Source organism: Thermobia domestica, chromosome 9, assembly GCF_964235325.1.
Source record: "Thermobia domestica chromosome 9, izTheDome1.hap1.1, whole genome shotgun sequence".
Lineage (NCBI taxonomy): Eukaryota > Metazoa > Arthropoda > Insecta > Zygentoma > Lepismatidae > Thermobia > Thermobia domestica.
The window spans coordinates 146210007-146236382 of record NC_137462.1 but is presented as its reverse complement, the minus strand read 5'-3'; the positions used below and the strand labels follow the sequence as shown (position 1 = coordinate 146236382).

At 36.2% G+C, this 26376-nt stretch overlaps 1 protein-coding gene across 4 annotated transcripts in view; it reads left to right on the top strand.

Annotated features, from left to right (window-relative positions):
- The window catches only part of spri (Src homology 2 domain-containing protein sprint), a 946527-nt gene that overhangs the window by 663664 nt on the left and 256487 nt on the right, over positions 1-26376 (top strand). The window contains exon 1 of one of the 4 annotated variants that reach the window (XM_081771979.1): positions 5698-6411. The exons of the other annotated variants lie outside the window; for them this stretch is intronic. Coding sequence (XP_081628105.1) covers positions 6305-6411 — 107 coding nt within the window. The 5' untranslated portion in view covers positions 5698-6304. Of the gene's footprint in view, positions 1-5697; positions 6412-26376 lie in introns of those variants that run through there. 4 annotated transcript variants of the gene reach the window in all.

Here is a 26376-nt window from a genome sequence, read left to right as displayed (position 1 = left end):
AGGGTGACTTTCTGGTGAATTTAGAAAAGTAATATATTGTATCAAATTGAAATATTTTTCTTATGCATCCGAGTCCGAATTCGTATCCAAGTACGCCTAATTGCGGCTCTGCAGACCTTTGAAGTAGTCGGCATACAATAGGTCTTGTTTTTCAGATGTAACTGAAGCGCCTACAATATCCGTCAACCCGTTATACGTACCTCTTCTACTGGTTGCCCTACCAGCTCTTCTGTTTGTTAAGGGTATCAACCTAAGCAATATCTTAGCGACAATGTTAATTTTATATAACGGCAAGGTTTTTATTTTTATTTTTATTTATTTATTTATAAATTTTTTTGAATGAGTCCGGGCAAATCTACAGAAAATTGGGGATTCTCCACCGAAAACGACACGTTTTAATTGCTTTTGGTTTCAGAGATCTCATTGTCTGGAGAATTGGCTATAAACATACAAACATCTGTCTATTAAAATGCTACAATAGCAGTAAAAATGCCAGAGCTCTAACATCTAACTTTTAATTTCAAACCTTTGATTTACGGTTATTTGTGATTTTACGTTTAACAAAGGCAAATATTTAAAGTATGTATACTTTAAATAAATTATTTAAATTGATCTTTTTTATAAAGTTTATTTTTTTAAATTATTGTTCAAAGCCTTTCTATTTTAATAAGCCTTCTCCAAAATCAATGCAAATGAATTGTGCTGCCATCCTTGGAGTTCTTATAAACTATACGTTTGTGGATGTTTATATGTTTGTTGCCAATCCTTTCAAATATGATATCTCGGAAACTACAGGCTCTAGAAAGATGACATTTTTATTGATCGATTGCAAATTTTGCGTAGATTGTCCAGTTTTAATTGAATATTAAAAAAAAAAACATGGCCATTATTTCTTTATTACATTTTTACGGGTACACTGGAAGTGTTGAAATTAAAAAAAAAAACTAGAGCGTCATATCCTACGCATTATACATTCCAACATCACATAATTATATACAGGGGTTGCATATCTCAGACGTTTGTTTCATGGTCAAATTATAATGAAAAACGAAGGATAACTATTTCTCCAGTCTAAGATGAATCTTTATTGTTTGGAGTGTTTTACCCAGCGAACGCCATATATCACTGACATTATGATTAATTGTGTGTGTAATGTATTTGCTTATTACATACTGCATGCAAGAAGGAGGAAAACACTGATCATACATGAATGAAAAACTCCAATTAGAAATAGGCTCACATTTGAAAATGGTGCGAAATACTGAAAAAAGTAATTGAAAAACTCTCCCTTTTACGGTATCTTTCGCCAATTTTTATCAAGACGTCTTTCACTTGTGTCTGTAAAGGGACGTGTACAGAATAACAAGGACATTCATGCTCATATGTGAATGATGCGCTGTGTAGAGAGCGTAGGTTCAGCTAGTCTATATATTAAAATGCTAGGTTTATATGTTTGTCGCCAGTGCTTTCGACAATGAGATCTCGAAAACCACAAGTGCTAGAAAAGTGCCTTTTCGCTGGTCGATTCCAAATTTTGTGCAGATTGTCCAGTTCTCATTCAAATTTTCAGAAACCGTGTCGATTTTGTTCTATTCAACATTCTAGGGGCCGTTTTAAGCCCATAAGATTAACATTGTTGCAGGCCGAAACTGCGGTGTTAGGCAACCAGTAGAGAAGTTACGTATGGCGGGTTCACGGACATTGCAGGCACTTTGCTTAAATCTGAAGGCAAAACCTATTGCATGCTGGCAACTTCAAAGGCCTCAAGAGACGCAATGAGGCGTACTCGGGTGGATATGGATTTATTAGAAAAATATATTTCCGCTTTATATTGTGTTACTTCTACAAATTTGGTACAAACTCACTACATCATCTATACATAGCAGTTCACTTCCTTTGTAAATCCCCTATCCTTTACTTGTGTAAGTAAGGAGACATGCACAGTGGGAAGGAGATTCATGGTCATCTCATAACAAAACGATGCGCTGAGTAGACAGCGCGGGTTCAGCAAATAACATTATATATATATATATATATATATATATATATATATATATATATATATATATATATATATATATATATATATATATATATATATATATATATATATATATATAACTTAGATTTTAAATGCAGAAATTAATAATAAACTATGCTAGATTAGAAAAAATACTAATATTGCAAATCTGTTTCCTGACAATCTCTGCGTGAACATGAGATAGAAAAAACCTTATTTGTCCATAAATTAATGAAATTATACAGTTATTGGTCTTAATCAGTATGTTCGTAGAAATTAACTTTAATGTTGAACAACGCACAATTGTGCCAGGCTAAAAAAAAGAAAAGAAAGAAAGAAAGAAAAAAGAAAAGAAAGAAAGAAAGAAAGAAAGTGAAGTGAATGATTTTGTGAGAATTGGTGGAATGATGATGTGCGGAGGGTGAGGATGGAAAGGAAAGAACTTCGAAAAATATCGCAGACACGATATTATCAAGCAGAAACACGGATGTTCTCGGAATGAAGCAAAGACTTCTTACACCACAGGTAAACAATACTAGCACCATGCTACTACCACCGTAGCACTCCTGTAGTAAAAACCTTTGGTTCTCATAATCGGCCAATACTAACTTTGAAAATTTTGAATGAGGTATTTGTATCCCATACGACGAATGTATAGATTAGAGTGATGTTGACTAAAACTGGTCGGTTCCTTTAGCCTGAAGGACAGAAACGCGGAAAGTCAAACTTAAAAAAAGAAAAAATAAAGAAAAGGTAAAAATAGGAATGGATTGATTTCTTTTAAAAGATATTCGCTATTGATAAACATTGCGGATATTTAATAAAAGGAATATTATATGCTAGCATTCGATTCATAGAAGTGCGATTTCTATGTAATTCTTGAATTTACGAACGGTCCGATGAATATCATTGTACAGTATATTTACAAAGTTAGGCCCGAAAAGGGCCCGAGAAATATGGAAATATGGCCCGAGTATATTTAAAAATATAAGACCCGAGCCCGAAGTGATATATGCTGTGTAGGCCTGAGTCCGGCCCGAGCATGTGCAGTCTTTTAGCATGAGAGGGATATGCTTCCTTTTCAGCCTCTCCTATCAATACGTACGTAATGATGCATTTCTCATTCACCGACGACAATAGAGTTCATAGTTTAAAATGAGTCTTGACAATATTGTTTCAGATTAAAACTACATATAATAGATAGGTTGACCAGAGTTCGAACTGAGCACTTCCTGGTATTGAGATGACACGCTGTTATTTCATCCTATTTTGTATAAAAGCAGAGTACTTTTCAATGTTTGCGAACGATACTTTCCCTTAATACAGGAAAGTGTTACAACCAAGCACTTGGTTTCTGATTACTATCACTTCTGAATATAACTAATTCACTTTACTACTTATACTATTAATACAAAAATAAATATTTAATAATTTCTTAAGTATACTGATGTGAAGTGAACTTACGGAGAGGAAATGACAGAAAAAAAAGCAGAAGTGCGCGCGGTAGATTTCACTTGTTTCCTCTCCGGGGCAATTAGGCCGTGACATGAGTCACCGATCATCACGTGACTGAGGTGTTCCTGTTTTTCTTCTACACCTGGCCAGTGTTTCCAATTTCACAATAAAATCACTATTTTCTATTCAAATTTTAGTTGTTTACTTGATTTGCGTTTAGATGGGGAAATAGTGACTTGGTGGAAGTGGTAGTGTTCTTCTCTGGTGTAAGGGTCCTTTTGTTAGTTTCCGCACCAAGTTAGTATATGCTGTACATTTTCGGAATTTTTCCCGTTTCCTTCCACTACATTCATTTCACTAATTCTACTAGTTTATAGAGGCATGGTGGCTCAGTGGTAGAGCGCGTACCTCTAGTGCGTGGAGTCCCTTGTTCTATTTCCGGCCAAGTAAGTTGGTGGTGGACAACATTGTATCCGTGAGTTTTCTCATGGTACTCTTGTTACTTCCCACATTTTCATTCCACCGATTCTTCCGTCCTTCACTTGCCGTAATAAGTGGTGCCCACCCCCTCCTTATGTCCATGACGCACCCCCAATTGTCTATCCATAGGTGTTCTTCCATGAAAAAAAAAATCTTTTCGATTATTTTTACACCCCCTCAACCATATTTATATAGATTTTTACCCCCCCAAATATTTCAATGACGCAGTTTGCGTCATTGCCCCCCTTTGTGGGCACCCCTGCCGTAATCCTCTGTCTCCCTTAGCGTAAAGGGCATAATCGTGAGACATTAAACTGAAATATTTCATTTCATTTTCTGGTAATTATAATGCAATTGTGACTGTAACCCTCTGCTTCAGCCTATCGAGCACAACCACGATATTCAACTATTTCCATATCACTTTCTTTTGCTCTCCTATTTTTTAATCAAATCAGAAATCATCAAAATATGGAGTGTTAGCACTTCTCGCTGGTCTATTAGCTAGCTTGCGTGCTCTTAATCCACGAGGTCCCGTGTTCGACTCCGTTGGGAGGATATCGAATGCATTACAGTGGTTCATACTCCACTTTAAACTATAGATCTTGTCCTCTATAGTCTCGTTGCTGTCAAAAGATATATACATTAATTAATTAATTAATAAAAATCAGTCTGTTAGGGGTCATACGGCAAAATGCGACGTGAAATTTTAGTGTTCGTCCACACATTAAACAAGTGTGCGTGTTTAAATTTAACAAATGTTTGTTTTAATCAGCAGCGTACGTGGACAAAGAAGCAAGACTCTCCGATATTTCAGAGGGCAATTGATTCTCTTGGGTACTCGACACCTCTGATTTTAATTAAAGAGGATGCACTCAAGGAGATTATGGTAAGATCAGAACCGTTATGAGAGCTCAAAAATGTATAGTGGGTTTGGTAGAAATATGTAAGCAGAACTTAAATCACCTGGTACACCATTGTTCATAAGGCGATGGGCCCTCTTGCACCCGGTTTACCATGTGTTAATGTTCCTTCTTGTATTATCCGCAATATTAGCCCACCATTAGAATTTAATATATCACCTTCTTTTAAAACTAGATTCAAGATGTAGTTGAAACCATTTTGTACCAATTACATTAACAATGAAATATTAAAAACAAGGGTAAGGAATTTCTGAAAGAAAGTAATCTAATGATGTTAGATTCGAAACTCGTCTACAACGGCGGCGATTTCTGAATATTTTTTGTGGGGGGATGGACGTTCGGGTATTAGAGTTTATTGCCATGTAACCAAAAGAAAAATATCTAAATCCTAAAGGAGCCTAAACAAATACGGAGGAGGGGGAATCTGCGCCCGTAGTCGCCTAGTGAAGGACATCCCCCGAATTACTAAACAAAAACGTTATCTGTTCATCATTGTCCAAAGTCGTAGTCCTGGCATTGATGAGAGAATAGTGAGGGATCGAACCTATGATGCGGAAGTTCGCAGTGGATATAATGACACTTCTTGATTATAATTATTTCAGGAGATTGCCTTGCTTGCGACTATTCAGCAAACTTATTTTGTATACTGAGAGACGAGGGAAAAAATGAACGGAACAGTCATACATTAGTACCACGTAAGTACGTGAACTTTTCCGTACTTACTTCAGGTATTACTATCAAGGTAATAGATAGCAACCCTGAGCATTGTTGTATGTAGTTGTAATGTTGGCTGCACTGTCTGTAGGTGTTTTTGGTCGTTGGTAAAGGCAAGTTGGATTGGATTGGATGGAAAAACGAGAAAGAAGAAAAAAAGACGTTCTCCTTCAGGGTTCACGGAGCTTTCTTTGAAGCAAGTTCCATGCAAGACGAGTTGACTGGGCTGTCTTTCCAACGTCCGGTCTACCATAGTTGGTGTGGCTGGCAGTTGATCCGACTACATGGCATGGATGGAACTAAAGGGTGGACGATGATGGTCTGACAGTACGTCTGGATGCGTTGTAGTGTTTTCGAGTAACAAAATATTATTATTTTTATCGTTCGTTCGTTGTTAATCAGAAGAAACCTCGTAATGTGCTTGTTTTCGTGTGAATTTATGAAGAAGTGTGTATAACGTGCGTCGAAACGCGTTCTTTTTTGTAAATATAAAAATAATAGCCTTTTTTCTCTGGTCATTGTGACCGGTACCTCCTCAGTGAAAGCTGACATTACATGATCTTTTGTGTATGTTTTTTTAACTCCTAAGGGAAAGTGGTAAAAAAATTGTGTTGTTTGTGCGTGGTCAGCTGTGCATCTTTTTTGTTTATGATTCTCTTTTGCGTGTGAGAGTGTGTGTATATGTGTTTGTTTGTGACATAATAATGTGTTTCGCATGTGGGCCTCTGTAGAATTGCAAAGATACTATTATGTTGATCACCCAGTACACGGCAATATTGCTTCAAACCATCAAGGACAAGCCTTCATCATGCACTGGAGAAGGTAAGAAATGCAAATTTCATTTTTTTTTTTTTTTTAAATTTTCGAATTCAGATTCTTTTTGACAAGTAGTTTATTTTGATATTTTTGAATGGTTTAATAGGAGAGTGCCATTACCAACCAGTGGCAGCACAACTAATTCTCCTCTTAGAACTTAAAAAAACAAACAAACAAACAAACAAACAAACAATCCCAATGGAAATCGAGTTTCATATATTGAGGGATCCTAAAAGTCACCCCGAACCTCATCTTTAAAAGTAATGCTTTTTGGGGCTTTACATATCAGGAGGATTTAAAAGGTGTGTGTTTGGGGGATGAACCTTTATCACTACCAGTGATCTCACCACTGATTTGATTATACCAGGGGCGGATCCGGGACCGACTTCTGGGTGGGGGCGGTGGGTTGTCATACTGCTACTTTTAAGGGATCCAAACTTTGGGATGGGTTTTATTTATATATATAAAATAACAAAGTTTCCTCTTATGGGGGGGGCAATCGCCCCCTGGATCCGCCCCTGGATTATACTGTATCATTACTCTGTGGGTCCCACATCCTCCAGGACGCATCCCTTCTAAATCCTCCTCATACGTACGCCCCGCTCAAAATAGCAAAACCTTTAAACTTTTGTTCAATGAATCCAGTCTCCAGAAAACCCACTCGAAACGGTCGTGATGAAGTATATTGTTCTTCTGTAAATTGTATTTATATGTTTACACAGATATATTATTATTATTATTATTATTATTATTATTATTATTATTATTATTATTATTATTATTATTATTATTACTCTAGCCCGAAAAAAATTAGTAACATGTTCCAACCAGAACTTTCTCCTTCTAGTCCTTTGTTGGCACCCATGAATTTAATATAAGGTAGCTGATGCTGATATATTGTGGCAAGACAGCCGGGATAAGCAGTGATGTCAGATATCATTGGCACTCTTGTAAGTCAGGTTTCTGATTTGAAAAAAAAAAGTCAGAATTACATATTTAAGACAATAAAATGTTTTTTTTTTTTCGAAAATAGTAATACTGTAATAATATTCGATTTCAAAATTACTTTAAAAGTATCAAATATGTAGTTTTCACATTCCTTTGTATCAAACGTTGACATTTAATCCGTTTGCATTTGGATTACATACAACAGACTTAAATCTATTTATTTTGTATTCTAACTTCAAAAAGTAGTTTGACAAAAGGAGTTTGAGTTGTATAGTACTTTTCATAGTTAGGAACACCCTCAGGATTTTTTGCAAGCGGAAAAAAAATCCAGAAACAAAATACCGAACCGACACACAAGAACACTTCGCGAATATACACACACTTCGATGCAAGTGTACACATCAGCGTTGCTAGACTCACAGCTCGGAATTATTCCAAAACCTGATCGAAATTATGCTAGATTCGGTCAAATTATGCTAGATCCTCATAATTACTAATTCAGGGGTTAAAAAAAAAAAAAAAAACGAAGTAGAGATTCGATAACGTAACTTAAAATACGCAGAGCGCAAGAATGTGTGGATAGAATTCAATACTGTCGTTGCCAGACTCAATGGCGTATATATCGTATAAATGAATGCAAAGTGTTTATTTACATATTTCGAAAGAAAATTACCTCGCAGCATAAGCGGAGTTGGGAATTGTCTGCTGGGGGGGGGGGCAGATTTTTGGTAGGTCTCAGACCTTTCATTTCAGGAATACAGATGGTCATGAAGTCAGAAATAAAGATGGTGAAGGTGTCAAAAAGTTGGGGGAAGAATGGCCCCCAAAGCTCCGCCCATGCCTCGCAGTTAAAGGATTAGAAAACCCTGGGTGGAAAAAAAAAAAAGCCCAAAGCCGTTTCTAACTTACTTCGGAAAATAAGACTGCCTGTATGGTTTACCGACTGTATGAATCAATGAAAGAGAATACATTTCTGCCGTTCTTTTTCTTCCCACGACCAAATTCTTTCTCATCTCCAGGTTTAACGGCTTTTTGATAAACTTGCTGAAATTATGCTAGATTTGGGCAGGATGCTAAAAGCAAGATGCTAAATGCTAAAGACATGCAAATTATGCTAGATCTAGCATCATTATGCTAGATCTGGCAACGCTGGTACACATAATGACGCAGAGGTGTACCCACGGGGGGATCCGCCGGGTCCGAAAAGCTCCAAAACTTCATAACTCAGCATACATTCATACACTTTCTCAATAAAATTATACTTGTTTAACAGAGAAACGATTGACATAGCATGAAAACTTGATCTTGTAGTCTTTCTCTTATAAAGACAATCTAGTTTTTTTTTTTTTTTTTTAATAAATATAAGTGGAAGTATTTTACAATTACTTATCGTCTTTTCTCTTGCAGAATAATACCCGTTCAGTGCTACATAAACGTAGTTGGTTGTAATATTGGACTCCTCCCCCGAAACAAACTATAGTATTGTAATGTATTTAGTATTATAGTATGTGAGAGCAAGTTAGTATGTTTACGTTTCCAAGAACTTAACACACTTCGAAAACCCAGGGCGGGGGCAACTGCCCCCGTGCTCCCACCCTTTCCACTACGAACGGCCATGTTTAGATAGGTCTGAAATCGTAAAATGTAACAATTCTCTATAGGCTGACAACAAAGGTTACTACAAATACGAAAAACTATTCAGAACTAAGGGAAACGAAAGTGACAATGTAATATAAAACTCTGGTGGTGTGACCTATGGGTGCAAAACGTGGAAATTCACATGGAGATCTAGAGAGCAGCTGTTAGTGTTTGAAAGGAAAATATTAAGATTTTTCGGGCCAATTAAGAACGATGATGACACATATAGACAAAGATACAATCATGAAATAGACCAGCTAATCAACAATGAAAACACAGTACGTATAGCAAAATCACACAAAATCAGGTGGATAGAGTATGCCATACGAATGAACAATACGAGAATCCCAAACCAGATGATTAACCAAAATATAATCGGAAGAAAGAGAGCGAGGGGACGACCCAGGAGAAGATGGTTAGAAGACACCGGGGAAGACCTGCGTGTATTGGATATTCGGGGATAGAAAGACAGAGCTAGGGACAGAACCCAATGTGGATGCCCTGGCCCACAATTGGCTGTAGTGCAAAAGAAGTGTTTATATAATGTATGTATTTAAAATAAAACTTTTCCATCATTTTCCGAAGTAAAGCACTTGTAAGTTTGTCCCACTAAAAGTTTTCTGGCAGTGGCCATTTTTCACATCATTTCACTGAATTTGTTATTATTAACTCGTGATTGAAAAATTTCGACGACGCCCGTATCTCAGTAGACTGGCCTCTAACGTAAGACCACCGTAAAGATTGACTGAGCGTTGAACAAGAAAATAAATCCTTTGTCAACCCTTACGTATCCATGTGCAAGAACAAACCCCTTGTTACGAACAATCTTTGGAAGTAATAGTTTGGTATGTTGTGTAGTAAGGAACAAGTAAACAACAGAGAAATAGAAAACAACTTATGTGTTTCTTAATCATACAAAGATAACTATAATATTATTACCGTATAGCGGAAACAAGAAAAAGTTCAAAGATACAACATAAACTGATTCATAGTCCTGAACAAATTTGTGTGTGTGTGTGTGTGAGAGAGAGAGAGAGAGAGTGAGTGAGTGTGTGTGGAACCTCATGCGTAGATTTTGAGAAAGCCGAGAATAAACTAAATTCTTTTTTGTAAACTTTAAAATCAATGCCGTATGAGAACCATGCCGAGCTTCACAGTTTAAAAAATACTGGTTATTTAAGAAGCTGTAATGTAATAAATAATACATTACAGCATACTACGAGGTACAGCATACGAGGTACAGCATTACAGCATACATTGCTATACTACGAGGTTGATCTTTTTTTTAAGTAATTACAAGTGACAAAGTCCTGTGTTTTCTTTCATATTCTCTGTCTGCACTCTTGGGCTATATCCTCAGTCTATAAGATTACAATGATCCTTGATTATAATCAGTAGAATTCATAATCGTTTTCCATATTCTGATTTGTCTTAACGAACTGACGCCCAGAAGAAAGAATGAAACAAGAAAATAAATACCTGGCTTTCTTTCGAAAACTTCATGCTCTTATTCGTGAGAAATGCTTATATTTTCATTCCTTTGTTTAAACGTGGGAACACAAAGAAATAAATATTATGTGTATCGACTTCTAAGCGAGTTAAAGAGTTACCCCCCACCCCGACACACCAATAATAATAATAATAATAATAATAATAATAATAATAAAACCTCGACAGCTAGGAGATACGGGGTTCGAATTGTCACCAATCCATGATACTTCAAAGAGTATTTACTAAATTTATTTAACATAACATTATACAATAAGAAACTGTGCAGCATTCAGATTTTTTTTCAGGATACACAATTTAATACGTAAATTAATAAATGCTGATTAAATATCTATTCTTATACGAGAATTTTATTTTTAATCTTAACATTACCGAGCTGAGAAAATTGGCATATAAGTTAGATTATATTCCAAACTCTGCATCAAGATTGCATTCGTAGTGTATCGTTTGCATTATTATTATTATTATTATTATTATTATTATTATTATTATTATTATTATTATTATTATTATTATTATTTGTTATCGATAATTACTTCTCGAGACTGTACTACCGCGCACAGTTTGCAGGCTCAAAGAATCAAAATAGAAATAAATATTTGAAATTCGAATTTTTAAGAAAAGTGCATTCGCCAATAAAGATGTACCCAAACCCGTTCCTTATACGCAGTTGGTAAACATCTTCCGAATGGATGAATCAATATTCGATTAAATCTTATTTTGACATCGAGATCACACTTAAATCGTGTAAAATTACGTGAAAACCGTATTCTTGATTCCTAACGTATTAACAAGAGAATATACATAGATACTTGGAGGGGTTGTGCGTTTCCGTATGTCTAAATAATCATAGTAGTGCGAATAATTTCGGGGTCAATTTTCCGTAAAGGCACAAAGTTTTTCGTATTGATCTAATATAAAAGAACTCTTCGAATTAGTAAGTTTCAAATTTCGATGTAGAAAGCTAGATATAATGGCGTTACGGATAGGTGCGCTAACCTCTCAACACTCAGGTAAATATGCACCACCTTGCTGGAGGCACGAGAGAATATTTAGCTTATATTCAACATTTCGTTCTTTACAATATGCTTTATTTGTTAATTATTTTCTCTAATTATAACCACCTGAGAAAAGTAGTTCTTCTGTCTCTTTATATATATAATACACCTATACATAAGAGTACTGTTGATGAAATACGTATAAAACAATGACAATTTTCCTTTTAGTAAGTATGTATTAACATTTTAAAACCTTACGTATGTATGCAGAATACATACTGTGTATGCAAATTTGTTTGTTGAACTCTTGTTTTCCATTCTCACGGCTGAAAAAATGTCTTTGCACCTTGCTAACCGGTTTACTGCTTTTTTTCTCACTTTCAAACAAGAAGGAAAAGTGAAAGGATTTTCTTGTTCATTCTTTTTTTTTTTTTTTCGACAGAATGATTGAAGTAAAAAGAAAACTGAATTGCGTTTTGTTTCTCAGTATGTGGGTTGGTTGTGGTTGATTTGTAATTAAAGACAAGATCATTACATATTTTTGCAATCGCTTTGTATATTATTGTATGTAAGTAGCTAATACGTGTAAAGTTGTTCATCTGTTTATATTGACCATTTTTAAGAAGCGAAACGGTGTCTGCTACAGTGTACAAGTTGTCTTGTGCAGGTTGGTCAGCTCAGGCAAGTTCAGTGTACCAAAAAATAAATAAATAGACTGAACTCCGTGATGCTAAAAGCTCTGACAATATATAATCAACAAATCTATTTCTTTCACTGTTGTTTGCATCTTCCGGGATCAGAGTTCGATGTGTTCTAGTTGTAAAAACTCCCCGATAGTCAATACAGTATCGGGTTTTTAGTTTCTCTATCAAAAAAGTTCAATAGAAAGCTGTTTCGTGAAGTACCGTGATACATTTCATTTATAACAGCACCCCAAAAGGCTTTCAATCATTTTAACCTGAGATGTCCGAATGGCGACCCGCGGGCTGCATCCGGCCTCCTAGTATGTTTGATCTGGTCCACGAATAAAAATGAAGATATCGGTCGATGATTAGTTAGTTACTTGTTTTAACTCCATGCGTAACAGGATGAGTGTTGCTGTCCATGATATGATGTCTAAATCGAGACTTAACTTTTAGCTGTGAAAGTTTCTGTAACCTTTTGGTTACAAAGTTCACTCTGCAAGATAAAGCCGTAGCTACTGGTCCTTTTTTTATTATTATTATATTTTAATACGGTAATGCAATTTAATAGACTTACTTTCAACTTTACTTAGCTCAGATAATAATTGATCTAGGCAAATAAAACAAGAAACAGGATTCGCAGAATGAAATAAAGATTCAGAAAAGTTATGCACATTCAGCGAACAGTCGCCTCAAGAATGGGGAAGAATCGGGAAAATGGCTCCAAGTATGGTTATTTTGTCCTGGCTGCATTACAGTATAAATTAGCTGTTCCTCTCAATCAATAAAATTTTCATTTATTCATCCCATATCTCAAACTTTACGAACTTCACGTGAACTGAGTTCTTATTTAAATTGTGACTGGCTTGTCTTTTCATGAACCTTCTTCTAAGTGTGTTCTTGTGCGTATGTTTTGAATGCTTCTACAGGGTGCGGCACGTAAAACCGGCCCGTCATAATATTCTGGTATATTGTGTTTTTGGGAACAACTTAAATCATCTACCTTCCTACCAAGAAATGGCGTGTCGAGGTCGGGTCGACTTACGTGACCTGGAGCCGTCACGTGCAGCCGCAGCCAGTGAAACTTGTCGAAACCAGTTGAGAAAAAGGCCTCGTTGTGTTAAGCCGGGTGAGTGTCAGTGTGTGATAATGCCGTATTCGATACCCGAGCGTTGAGCTTGTTGAAGTGTTCATTCTCACTGGATCTTTTGTGAAAACAAAGAATTTGTTTCGGGAGAAATTTCCAGGACGTTCTGTGCCAGCAAAAAGCACCATTCAGGAATTGATTGAAAAATGGCGGCGTACAGGATCGGTTCAAAATGCTCCCAGGAACAGACGACCATCTGTCTGCACACCTGAATTAAAGATGCAGGTGGAGGAGATAATGACAAGAAGTCCTCGAAAGTCAACCAGGAGATTGAGTCAACAGGTTCATGCGAATGAGAGAAGTTGCAGACGTGTTTTACATTTCATTTTATGTGTTCACTTTACGGACCGGTTTTACGTGCCACACCCTGTAGAACATCAATGTGTCAGTACTTTTTCTTCTTTTTTTGCTTGAGACGACTTGTGTGTAGAGGGTTAAGATATGGGAGACCCCAATTTTGATTTCCGGTGAGAGCTCTTATGATTCAGATCCGTCATTTTCTCATACAATCTTGGTGCTGGAAAGGTGCGTTAAGCTTTGTTAATTAATCAATTAAGCAACTTCAATTATGGAAAACTCGTCCCACAATACTTTTTTTTTTTTTCCTGTAAAACTAGTACCACTCAATGCTAGGCAAAATTCGAACTTTCAGTTCCATTCGGAAACAAATCCAGAGACCTGCACGCTATAATTAAGCTTTCTATATCGTTTGTCTAAACTTTTATTTAGTATGTATAATATTTCGCCATCCAACCATATAAAATCATCCATTATGGGCAGGTCACTCTTTGCAAACTTACGAGATTACATGGACTACGTTCCTCGTCTAAGTTTTTCATCTTGACATAATTATCAGTTGGAACATTTTTCATTCCTCACTCTTTCCCGTATCTTCTATCATACATCCCAAAGGATACAGTTCCTTCTTAAACTAACCAGTTTATCCTCTTTTTAATTACATCAAATGTTTATACTTCGTCTTATTCCCACAACACTTCCTCAGTTTTCCGTTCGGCACATGGACCCTGTTTCTAAAGTAATCGAATAGGCTCAAGACTTTACCAGAAAATCTTCAAACCTGGGTGGTTAACGGTAATGGAACCGATAGGTGTAAATGGGTTCTGAATTTTTCCAGGGGAAAAAATGTTATGGGCACGGAACCAAAAAGAATTTGTCAAAAACAGTTTAGAACGGTCATCTTCAAAAATGTACATGCCTATAGGATTGCTCCACTGGCTGCAAATTCGGCTACTAAAAATGTGGGGAATTCTCAATATTTTAAGCAGCAGATTGATGTTCACACAGTGGCGTATCAAGAACAACACTTCATTTCATTCTCTTCCCGAAGCATGTCGAATTACAGATTTCGGTTCCGTGCATAGAACAAGGTATATTCTCTTCTTAAAGCATAGTTAATTAAAAACTTTTTAGTTTCCAGGACCGGAACCCAATACTTCCGGTTCAATTACTGAAAACACCCTATTCCAGCTGAACTCTGATTTAACATTTTCATTGCAGTTGCAGTGGCAGTTCTGCATTAGTATCTGGTCGTTTTCTCGTCACTTCATCCTCATTGCTTCTGACAAAGCAAATGTGATACGCGTAGAAAGAAAATATACTTTATGTATAGTCTTACTGGTACTTGTAAAGATTTCTCCTTCCTTAAATACATAAATTCTTTGGGAATACCAATGACAACCTATAGATACAATTTCCGTTTTAAGTGCATTGAAAAATCAAAGAACACGTTGAGTTTCTTTATTAAATCTTACCTATGGGAAAGACACTTACTTACTACACGTAAAATTGGGGTCGTGTGAAAATTCCTGTTCTGCAATCATTTAATTGCATTGGTCCAATTCGTTAATGTATAAGAAATCTCTTCGTATACTCTTTTTTTTTTTTTTTCCTCTCTTTGCTTCCTCCTCAAGTATGTCACTTGAAGCAGTTCAGCTGAGTTAATTTCTTTAATTACAGTGTTTCTGTAATGAGGTCAAGGCAACGGGCGTGCAATGCGGCGTTGGTTCCCCTTCAAACTGAATTGCGTTTAAGTTGTTGACTCTTGTCCGTAAAGTGTAAATGAATGGCAAAGGTTAAGGAAGATGCTCATGGGAACATTTGACACAAGTTTTCTGGTGTTGTGGTCATTGTACTCCAAACAAAACAAGAGTTATCACATTGTGATTTTTTTCCTTCCATTTTTTGTTGTGCCGCCTTCGTGGTTGCCAACTTAACGAGTAAACACGTGTCCATTAAAAAAAAAAAAAAAAAAAAAAGCTGAAGCCATATTTAAAGACTTTTTTTGTTTTAATTTTTGGACGTACAGCGGGGGACACTTCTAAATGGTACAGCCATATGGAGATTTACTGCTAAGGTGTACCATTTAGAAGTGTCCCCCGCTGTACATAGTATCTATTCCACAAATGTTTTCGGTCAGTAGCGTACGCAAAGAGACAGAGTTGTTGCCAGGTTTCAATCTCCTCCTCTGCAAGATATTCTACTAAAATAAATATTTACAGTGTTAAGCTATGAATACAAAAATCACGCGTGTCCTGATGCGGTATGAACTTAGGGACTCTAAAATTCCTTGAAAAAATTCTACTACTACTACTTGCAGTTACTTGTCACGTACGTTTGAAGCTTCTACACATTTTCCACGTCTCCTGCTAACCTCAGGTTTAGCGTAACAACAATGTTCTTTAATATTCATATTTTTTTAAAAAAATCCATTCATAATCTTTTAAAATAGCAAGTCTAATTATGGTTGGTTGATTCGTAGTTTGAACGCCAGTTTTCAACAAAATTTTACGTGAAAATCGAACTATGTGAGACATGAGGTCTCGTGGTTAATATTTTAAACTTTTATTGCTGCAAATTATTATAAGGGAAGAAAACCTACCTAAGGTATTATTGCTTGCATAGAAGAACTAGTATATAGGTAAGTTTTCTTCCCGTTATTTGAAGTTTTAACCGATGTGGCTTCCTCAAGACCCCGAGCCGCCGCCACTGAGGACACAGCAAAGATACTTCTATTGTGAATCTGTGTTAGAGAATCTTCCAAACATATATCCATAACTAAGCTCAGTGCAAAGAATTAATAGCATATAAAGTAGAAATATGTTTAGTTTACAAATAGAAAGTTGTTTTACAAAGAGAGTTCTGTCAATATGGGTATGATTTACTGATGGTTGTTTATCATTCGTCAATTTTGAAATCAATTACCATAGATAACCGATCAGATTCATGACTGAAATGTTGGGAAACGATTTGAATTTTTAAGATATAGCAATGGAATTTACGATATTCTATGTACACGTTCTTAAATTTAATCAGATTAGGCTTTTTAACAGTTACGTCCTAGGGAGTTTACCTTTCGATTTTAATCACTTTTTTTGCAGGGGAGGGGAGCATTTGAGTATCTTTTTCAGGCACCAAATATTAGTTTTAAATCCGACTAGAGATATGCGTACCCTTGTTCAAGGGTGTCTATTGAAATATGGCTAATTTATTAATTTATTTTGAAAAATATTAATCTTTTTTATCTATTTAAACGATGAACTTTTTAAGTACATCACATATGGCAGGCAGTTAATCTTAATCTTTAAGTACTTATTCTGACACATAACTCAAATATCATTTTTTAAATATCACCGCAAGAAAAGAAATAAGAAGAAAGAAGGTCAAAATAAGAAATCACCTGATAGAAGAGATGCAGAAGTTCCGTTTGTAATAGATGGCGTTGTATGGATATAAAGGGTGAGCTCCAAAGAAAAGGAAAAACGAAAGCCTTCGTAATGTGGTGCTATAGGAGAATGTAGGATGAGGTATCAAATGAAAAAGTGTTGGAAATGATATTGTGAAGAAAAGAAGTATAGAAATTTCTTTCGAAGAGAAGAGGTAAATAATTGGACACGTTAGGAGACACGAAGAAATCACGCTATTAGCTATGGAGAGAATGGCAGGAGAAAAAAAAATACCTAGAGGAAGGCAAGGCTTATTATACAGGATGTTTTAAAACAACATCGACAATGTTTGGAAGGTGATCCCTGACACCAAGATAAGGCAAACAGTATATACCAACTTGGGTGCAGAAGTGTGTCATATAGGCTGCCGAAAACATGAAAAAATTAACTTTAAAGGTTCGTAGCTGTAATACTATGAGACCTACCGTAGTCAAGTCAAGGCTTCACTTAGGAACGAATATATGCGCTATCCAAAAATACATGATTCAGAATCCAGTGGTACTCATGATGCAACAATTTTTATAGAGGGAGTTTGGCTACGGGCATTTAATTTAAAGTGCTCACCAACTACCTCTATAAAAATTGTAGCGGATGTACAGCAGGATTTTGAAACAGAAATTCAATTGAAATCTTGACCCTACTACGGTAGGTCCCATAGTATTGGAGGTATGGACCTTTAAAGTTCATTTTTTTCGTGTTATCGACAGGCTATAGGTTGGTCTATACTTTTTGTCTAATCTTGGTGTTGGGAATCACTTCCCAAACGTTGTCGGTGTTATTAGGAAACACCCTGCCTACGAATCAGATAATACAATATATAGGAAAGAACAACTAACAGTAGTATATGAAGGAGTTTGGTTTGTATGGCGTGGTATTCTCTCAATTGGTATTGAAACAGGAGATTAGTAGAGTATTAGGAGATAAGGAGATTAGGAGAGTAGTAAAGATATTAGAATAAAGATGGAATATATTATTCGACCGCTTAATTGATTGTAGAAGACCCTTCTCCCTGTCTATTATTACCATTTTTACCAGAATAAGTACCATTTTTACTTTATAGCGATCAACGCTACAACCGGAAGCGTTGATTTCTTCCGCTTGCAACTTTAATAAAGGATTGAGAGAGAAGATGTTACTTATTCTTAGAACGCTAAATCGAGTAAAAAAGACGCTATCTCATGTCGTCGTTTTCTGCTCTACATAGGTCAGTATTAAAACCGGAAGTTGAGTGGATTTCTGTAACTTACTGTTATCGTAGAGAGTTAAGAATGTGATGAAGTGTATTCTTGGGACGCTAAATTGATTGCAAGAAATCACTTTTCGTTATCTATTGCCATTTGTTATTCTATTCAGTGATCGTTAGAAACGGAAGTGGTTGATTTCTGCCACGTCCGGTTTGAATATTATCTCCACCAATGAACTAGATTCTTACATTCTGGCCAAAATTGATACCATATTTTACGGACAGATAGCTAAAGAGTTTCTGGTAAACCAGACTCCTTAAAAAAGTAACTATACAGAAATGAAAAGTCTGGTTCAGAATATTGGGAAAACTGAAAGCTGCGTCAAACCAGTCGAGAGCTCGCTGACCTGAGACTGAGAGGAAGAGGAAGTGATGAATTAACATGTTCGCAATGATGAAAGCTCATAATTTAAAGCATCCTTTTGCGTGAAAATGCAAACCGTGTAACATGTTCTCTATATAAATAATTGTTTTTCTCTTTAATAAGGCAAATGAGAATTCAAGAGTTTGTCTGAAATGGAGGACATGACTTTAAAACATTTTTACCAATTGTCATTCACAGGTAAAAGCGAAATGACAATAACGTGAAGTGGAAAACATTGCGTAGCTCAGAGTACAGTAACTGAGAGTCTGAGTCATCTGAGAGTTATAAGCCTTTTTGGAATAAGAACAGAAACGTGTGACCAACGGTTACTGAAGCATAGGAAAAACTCTTTTTTTTTTTGGGGGGGGGGGGGTAGAACTGAAAACGTTGAGATTATACTGGTTTACAATTTAATAGCCAGTTATTTATTTATTCACACTGAATTCTTGTTATGGATTTTGTGTATGTGTGTGTGTGTATTCATCACTTTTTAAATTAATGTTTTTACTTGTATGAAGTAACAATTATTAAGTTTTCCCATTGCCACTTAAGTGTTCAGCCTCCGTGAAGTAATCATCTAAAATGGTTAATTTGAATATTTAAGAATGCTTGTTACACGTTTACGATTCCTGGACACGCCAATATATATGACTATTATTGTTATGTAATGCCAGGGATTTATGTAGTTTATTATTGAAGCTAGTGGTTCCCAATTTATTTTTTATTTATTTATTTGACTGTAGACTCACTTTACTGAGCATCCACGGCACTGCAACACACTTGTCTGATTTTATTATTAATGCTAGGCCTACTATAAATTATAATAGCGATAGCCTATAAGTTTCTATAAAATAGTGTCTCTGTGCAGTACTGAGTCTTGTTGCATCTGCTCAAAGGCAGATGCAACTAGTACAGTCTAACTCAAAATTGATTTTAACTAATTGTTAAATACTTCATGATTTTTTACACTCTAAAATTTTGGGACACATTCTATTGGACTGCGCGACATACAAGTTGGGAACCACTGATTTAAACGTGGCGTTTTCTGGTCACGAACGAGACTATTGACAACATGACGTACGTACATAATGGATATGTGGTGAGCTTACCCGTCAACTGTCCATCATCCACCCATGGTCAGCTCATAATTACTACTCAATTTTAATTCAGTTGCGTTCGTTACCTTTCTGACAGGTTTCCCGAATTATATTTGGAATTAATTTGTTACATAGCTTCCAAAATTCAACGCCTTTTCTCTATGCAATAAATAGCATTTCTTTGATATTTTGAAGTAACTTCAAAATTATTAATTTTCCTCTTACCAGGATTTATTAGATTATTGTATATTTCCCTCTATTCGAAGTCAAAATTATCGTATGATTCGATAATTATCGTATATGTTGGAACTCTGTAACGGGCTTGTTTGGGAGTAGGGCAAAGTAACAAACATAACAGTGTTGCCAACAGAAGCACGAACAGTTTCAATGCATCCCGAGCGCTTTGGACTACCCTCGTAGATCCCTAACTGTCTGTGTATATTTGACCAACGTCAAAGGTTTTGTGCCACCGACGGGAAGTACACGTTACAAGAACTTATTATTATTATTATTATTATTATTATTATTATTATTATTATTATTATACAGATTGTATCCTTATCTTTTAAGTTAATCCCCAGAAAATCTCTTGTCAGTGGCGTATGATCTGTGTATGAAGATTGAGAATTGGGCCCTTTCAATTCTGATTGAATCAGATTCTCCTTATTCGCCAATAAATCTTCTATTTGTTTACACAGTAACACAAAAAATAAGGCGGAGAAAACTCACCATTTATTTATTTTTAATCGTACCCATCATATCGCACAGAGACGTCATTTAGGGAGGGCAGGGGTTTGGGAAACACATAAATTTTAATCAGTTAATGAAAAATATGAAAGTGTTTGTCGATAGACAACCTTGCTCTTTCTCCCGCGAGCAAAATCTGAAATTACCCTACTATGGTGCTAATCTGCAGGGTTACGTGTACTACCGCATGTTGGGAACAGCTGGTTTATGTGGTTAGTATTTTTAGTTCTTATCTAGTCACCCGGATAAACAACATATATATATATATATATATATATATATATATATATATATATATATATATATATATATATATATATATATATATATATACTATGAAATAAGCGTTCTCGGTAAATCGTAACTCTTTGATACTATATGATAATGATTAAATAGAGTGAGAAAGTGCCATTTTTAGAGCAAAAAAACAGACAAAGTTGGAAAAATTTTATGAAGGAAAATAAAGAAAACATTTTAAAGAAAAATGGGAAGGTGAAGAGAAATTGAAAAAAACGAAGAAAAAAGTAGCAGAGGACACAGAGAAGCCGGAAAAACTGAGAAAATGGGAATCGGTGTCAGCGAACGATGGGTGGTTTTTCTTCCAACAGTCAATTAAGATTAAAGTCATTGCAAGGGAGGATGATGAGACTGAAAAAAAGAAAGAAAAAGTTCTGTTACAGTATTACCGGTCTTTGCTTTAATTTAAAGTTTTTTTTTTTTTTTTTAAGAAGAGGGAAAAAGATAAGAAGGGGGAACTTTTGGGGAGAGCGGGGGAAGTAAGGAATAAAAATAAGAAGAGAATACTTCCAAGATTACGACTTTGAGTCCGATCCATCACCGGAGATTCAATTAAAAGACTTGAGACGTCTTTTGTGAAATAAAGCCTGTGGAATTATAAGGGCTTAGAGAAACTGAAAAGGAGTCCTCGAAATTCTTTTCGAAGAGAATCCTATCCTTGACCCCACACCCAAGAAAATAGAAAGAAAGAAAAGGAAAATATACCATTTTCATTCAATCTTTAAGCAGTCAATGATACTTTTTTTTTCTTTTGCGTTCTTTAAATTCAACCTGTACCTCTTGTCTTTTCTTTCATATAGCCTTTTTTCTGGGCGCTATTCTTTCTTTTGATTATTATTGTTATTATTGTAATTATGCCAGTCTATTTCCTCACTCCCTTTCTGTACCATTGTTTGCCATCTCTTTTTGAATGTGAGGTAGTATTCTTTGGGTGAATGGGAGAAGGGGGCCTTCTCTTGTGATTGATTGTTCGATTTCTTTGTCCTTATTGGGGACAATTAAAACTTTGAAAAGGAAAATGTGAATTGGTATATATATATATATATATATATATATATATATATATATATATATATATATAAAGAGAGAGCACCCTCTTTCTTTTTTCCTTTCCGTACCATTCATTTCTTACCAATCCTTCGTATTACTCGTACTTGGCCCCTCGAATTCGTATCTTTGGAGCTGAAACCGGGAGAGTATGTGTTGGTGGTGGAGGTATGGGGTGAAGAAGAATTGAGAGGAATTTTATAGCATGGACGTGCAGTAATTTCTTTTCAATTTTTGGAGGTAAGAAAAATCACGGTCTTTTATTCAGAACGAAATTTATGGCATTTAATTCTAAAGAGAAATTAGTTAAATAATAAAAGGGAATAAAAGAGCAGAATGAAAGGAAGAAATTAGTGCACGTCAGAGGTTGAAATAATCTCTCCTTTCTTTCTTTCTTTCTTTCTCGCTCTCTCTTTCTCTCTCTCTCTCACTCTCTCTCTCTCCTCTCTTTCTTACACACACTTTTAATATCAAACAAATATGTGGTGACCAAAGAGTGTGTCATCTGATGTAAGCAAACTGCATGTCCCAAAGCTCTGGAAATCAATTGTCGGAACAATTAGGATTTGATTGATTACTTGATTAATCGAGTAGGAATTTTATTGGACACGAATGATTGGAACGCATGATTAAATTTATGGGAAATGGCATTAACAGCAAAGGTTGATCTACTGGTAGTACAAAATTTGAGTCGTAGATGATTTGAAATCTAAAAAATGAAATGAAATCTTTAAGTTTAACGTCCCATGGTTATGCCGGTTAGGCTAAAGGAGACGGTGATAATGAGAGATGAGTGAAATGGTGGAATGAAGAAAGTGGAAGGAAACGGGAGAACCCCGAGAAAACCCACGAGCACGGTGTTTGTACACCACAAAGCCAGCGCGCCCCCTCCTATCAAGAATGATATGGTGCTATTGAACTATATCGACAAACTTTAAGAGATGATTCACACATCAAAATAAGAAAAAAAGGCATATTAACTTTTGTGAAAAGTGCATAGTTTCAGAACTAGGGCCGTCCAAAATCGTGGAAAAGCTATTTCACAAGTTATTTCGAATTCAAGAAGACGTTTGGTGGCCGTCATAGCGTAAAGCAAGTCACACATATGCCATCCAAAAATCATTAATGTGCTATTGGTGCGCAAGGGATTATCTACAGGACGCAGTTCCCAGACATGCTCCCATCATAATTCTCTGATGGGATCTGATTTGAAGGAGAGTCCAAAGTAGTCAAAAGGTAACCCTTGACACCAGTGAATACGGAATACTTCGGTGGAAAGCCAGAAGTCTTAGGAACCGTCATCTCCACGTTCCCTCATATTCGGAATGACCAGTGATGCCAGTTTTGTTTCATGCTTATAAGTGGAAAAACGTGAAATATAACCTGACAAACTAAATCGTACCACGGGTTATTTATTTATTTTATTTATTTATTGAACAAATTCCCAGATACAGCATAACTTTGCCATTTTACACAGGGACATGCTAACAAAAGAAAGAAAAAAAAAACAAGACAACAATAACAACAACAGAAAAAAAGAGTGTAAAAGTAAAACTATTAAGTCAAAGCTCGTTTAATTGCTCTTTCAAACACTGGGTAGCTCGAAAAAATGTCCACATCAGTTGTTACTTGATTATAACAATTTGGTATTCTATATAAAAAAAAGAGACCTCTGTATAACAGCCAACCTAGTACGGGCAAGATGGAATAGGTGGGTATTCCGGGTGATGCGGGAAGGGACACGTAAGGATAGTTCCTGAAGTAATATTTCCGATCTTAAGCTTCCATTAACTATTTTATGTAGATATTTCAGGTCAGAGATAATTCTGCGTACTTCAGGAGTCTGAATATTAAGATGTCGCAAGAGCTCCTTCTTAGATAATATTCGAAGTGCAGGTACACGAAAACGGACTATAGCGATGAAGAAATTGAGAACAGAATCAAGTCTGGAGAGATGTGTAGGTGCTGCCATGGCCCATATGGGAGAGCAGTATTCGATCTTGGGCGCTATTAAAGTCTTATAAAAAGTTGCTAATGAAGAAACAGTGCGTAGTTCGGTGAATCGATAAAGAAGTCCCAACATGCGCATTGAATTCTTTAGTATTGCGGAGATGTGATCAAAGAAGGTGAGTTTTGAATCAAAGATGACACCAAGGTCGTTATGACTAGCAGAATGTGTGATAGGGGAATCGTTGATATGGTATGTGGAGGGGACAGGATACTTTTTCAAAGTAATACTAATACTGTCGCATTTCTTACTGTTGAGTTTCAAGTGCCACATTTCACACCAGCCTGTAAGGTAATTTATGTCTTCCTGTAGAGCAATTATGTCATGGAGACACGATATTTCTCTGTATAACTTACAATCGTCAGCAAAAAGCAGAAGGCCACTAGGTTGAGCTGATAAGTGCGTGTAGAGATCATCCATATACAGGACAAACAGCAGAGGCCCAAGTGCACTCCCCTGAGGCACCCCTGAGATCAGGGGTTGGGGGTTAGAAGTCGCCCCTGAAAGAACAACTCTCTGTTTACGGTCCTTCAAGTAGCTTGTGATTAGAGAGAGAAATTTGCCATGTATATTAAATCTATTGGAGAGTTTATGAAGAAGATGAATGTGACTGACAGAATCAAAGGCCTTCGAGAGATCAAAGTAGATAACATCTAATTGAGTATTGTTATTCATACATTTGACTGCACAGGAAAGAAGAGTACTTAAGTTTGAGAGACTTGAGCTTTTCGGTAGAAAGCCGTGCTGAGAGCTATGGATGTAAGGTGAGGTGAATTTAAGTAGCCTGTCTTTGATTATTTTTTCGCAGATAATTGATATTACAGAAAGAAGAGATATTGGCCTATAGGAGGATACATGATCTTTAAGTCCTGATTCGTATATTGGGGTCACGTGAGCTAGTTTCCAACTGGTGGGATAATACCCTTCCTTGAAGCATCTATTGAATAAGATAGATAGAGGAACCGCAATAACTGAAGCAGTTTTGTTGAGAAAGAGAGGACTAATTTTATCGGGTCCAAGTGATCTATGTGGAGATAACGATAGCAAGAGAGCCAGAACTTCGCCCGGGGTGGTAGAGAGAATGGATAAGGTGTCCGAACAGATGGGGAGGAGAGCGGGGAGATGGGTTGTAGAGGGAAGGGAAGTAAATGTTTTGCAGAAGTAGTTATTGAAGAGGTCTGGTCTTTGATCATCACTCGCTACAGTATTTTCATCTTGAACTGTTGCCGGTATGCCCGGAGATTTTGTTCTAGATTTAATTACAGACCAAAAGACTTTAGGGTTACTAACAGTAAAATCACCAATTGAGTCCATGTATTCAAAATATTTACGCCGCTGTACCTTCTTGGCAAGACTTCTAATTCTAGCAAAGTTTTTGTATGTGTAGTCACTCGGATGTTATTCCGAATACAATGAACCGTGCGGCTTGCGGTCTTGACTTCGCGCTGAAGAATTCCGTGTTCACTTGTTTCAAGTCTTACCTTTTGCTTTCTTTGGATCCACCTTGAAATCAAAGTGTATCTCTGTTCTGTTTGAGGCATGTCAGGAAATTATGTCCTGTAGGGTATCCCTTGCACACTTAGTGCATATTGCTGAAGTATGAATTTTTGAATGGCGTATGTATGACTTCCTTTACTCTGAAATGACCATTACTCCATCTTTGCTCGAATTCGAAATATTTTGTGATGAAACATATAGCTTTCCATGATTTTGGACGGCCTTAGATCTGAAAGTATGCACTTTTCCCCATAGGTCCATATGAACTTTTTTCTCTTTATTTTGATGTGAGAATCACCTCTTACAGTAAGTCGGTATAGTTCATTAACACCCTGTATATATAACAATAAGCTATATAGTATGATAGATAAAATAATGTTGATGTTTGGAAAATACTGTAGGCCGTAGGCTACTTATATATCAATTAAATATAATTCCATGATACTAAAGCTCACAATGGACTCGAATCGGCAGCATGTTAATTGGATGATCTGTTGTCAGAACATCTGCTATAAGCGATTTATTTCATCGTCTTTCTAAGATACATTCGTACCTAATTAAGTGGCTTCTCAAGTAGCTCATTATACAGTACTAAAATTGATAATGAATGTGTATAACTTCATTAGGTGATTGAATTCATTATCACTTCTACAACAGAGGAAAGTATTGACTAATTAGAAGCAGTTCTTCAATTAGCATTAAACTTTTAGGATCATTGCTTGGTTTATTAACTGATGTTCAGATACACCCTATAAGACCAACTTGTGAACAGGCCAACTAAATGTTAAATTATTAACAATCAGCATCAACAATAACAGTTAGTGGGCCGCGATGGCTCAGTGGTAAAGCGTTCATATCTGGTGCATGGGGTCCTTGGTTCGATACCAACTCGCGCCAAGTTGTGCTGGACAAATACAGTATGTGTGGGTTTTTCGGGGTTCTTCTGTTTCTTCCCATATAGTTGATTCCACCATTCTCATCATTACTGTCTCCTGTAGCCTGCTC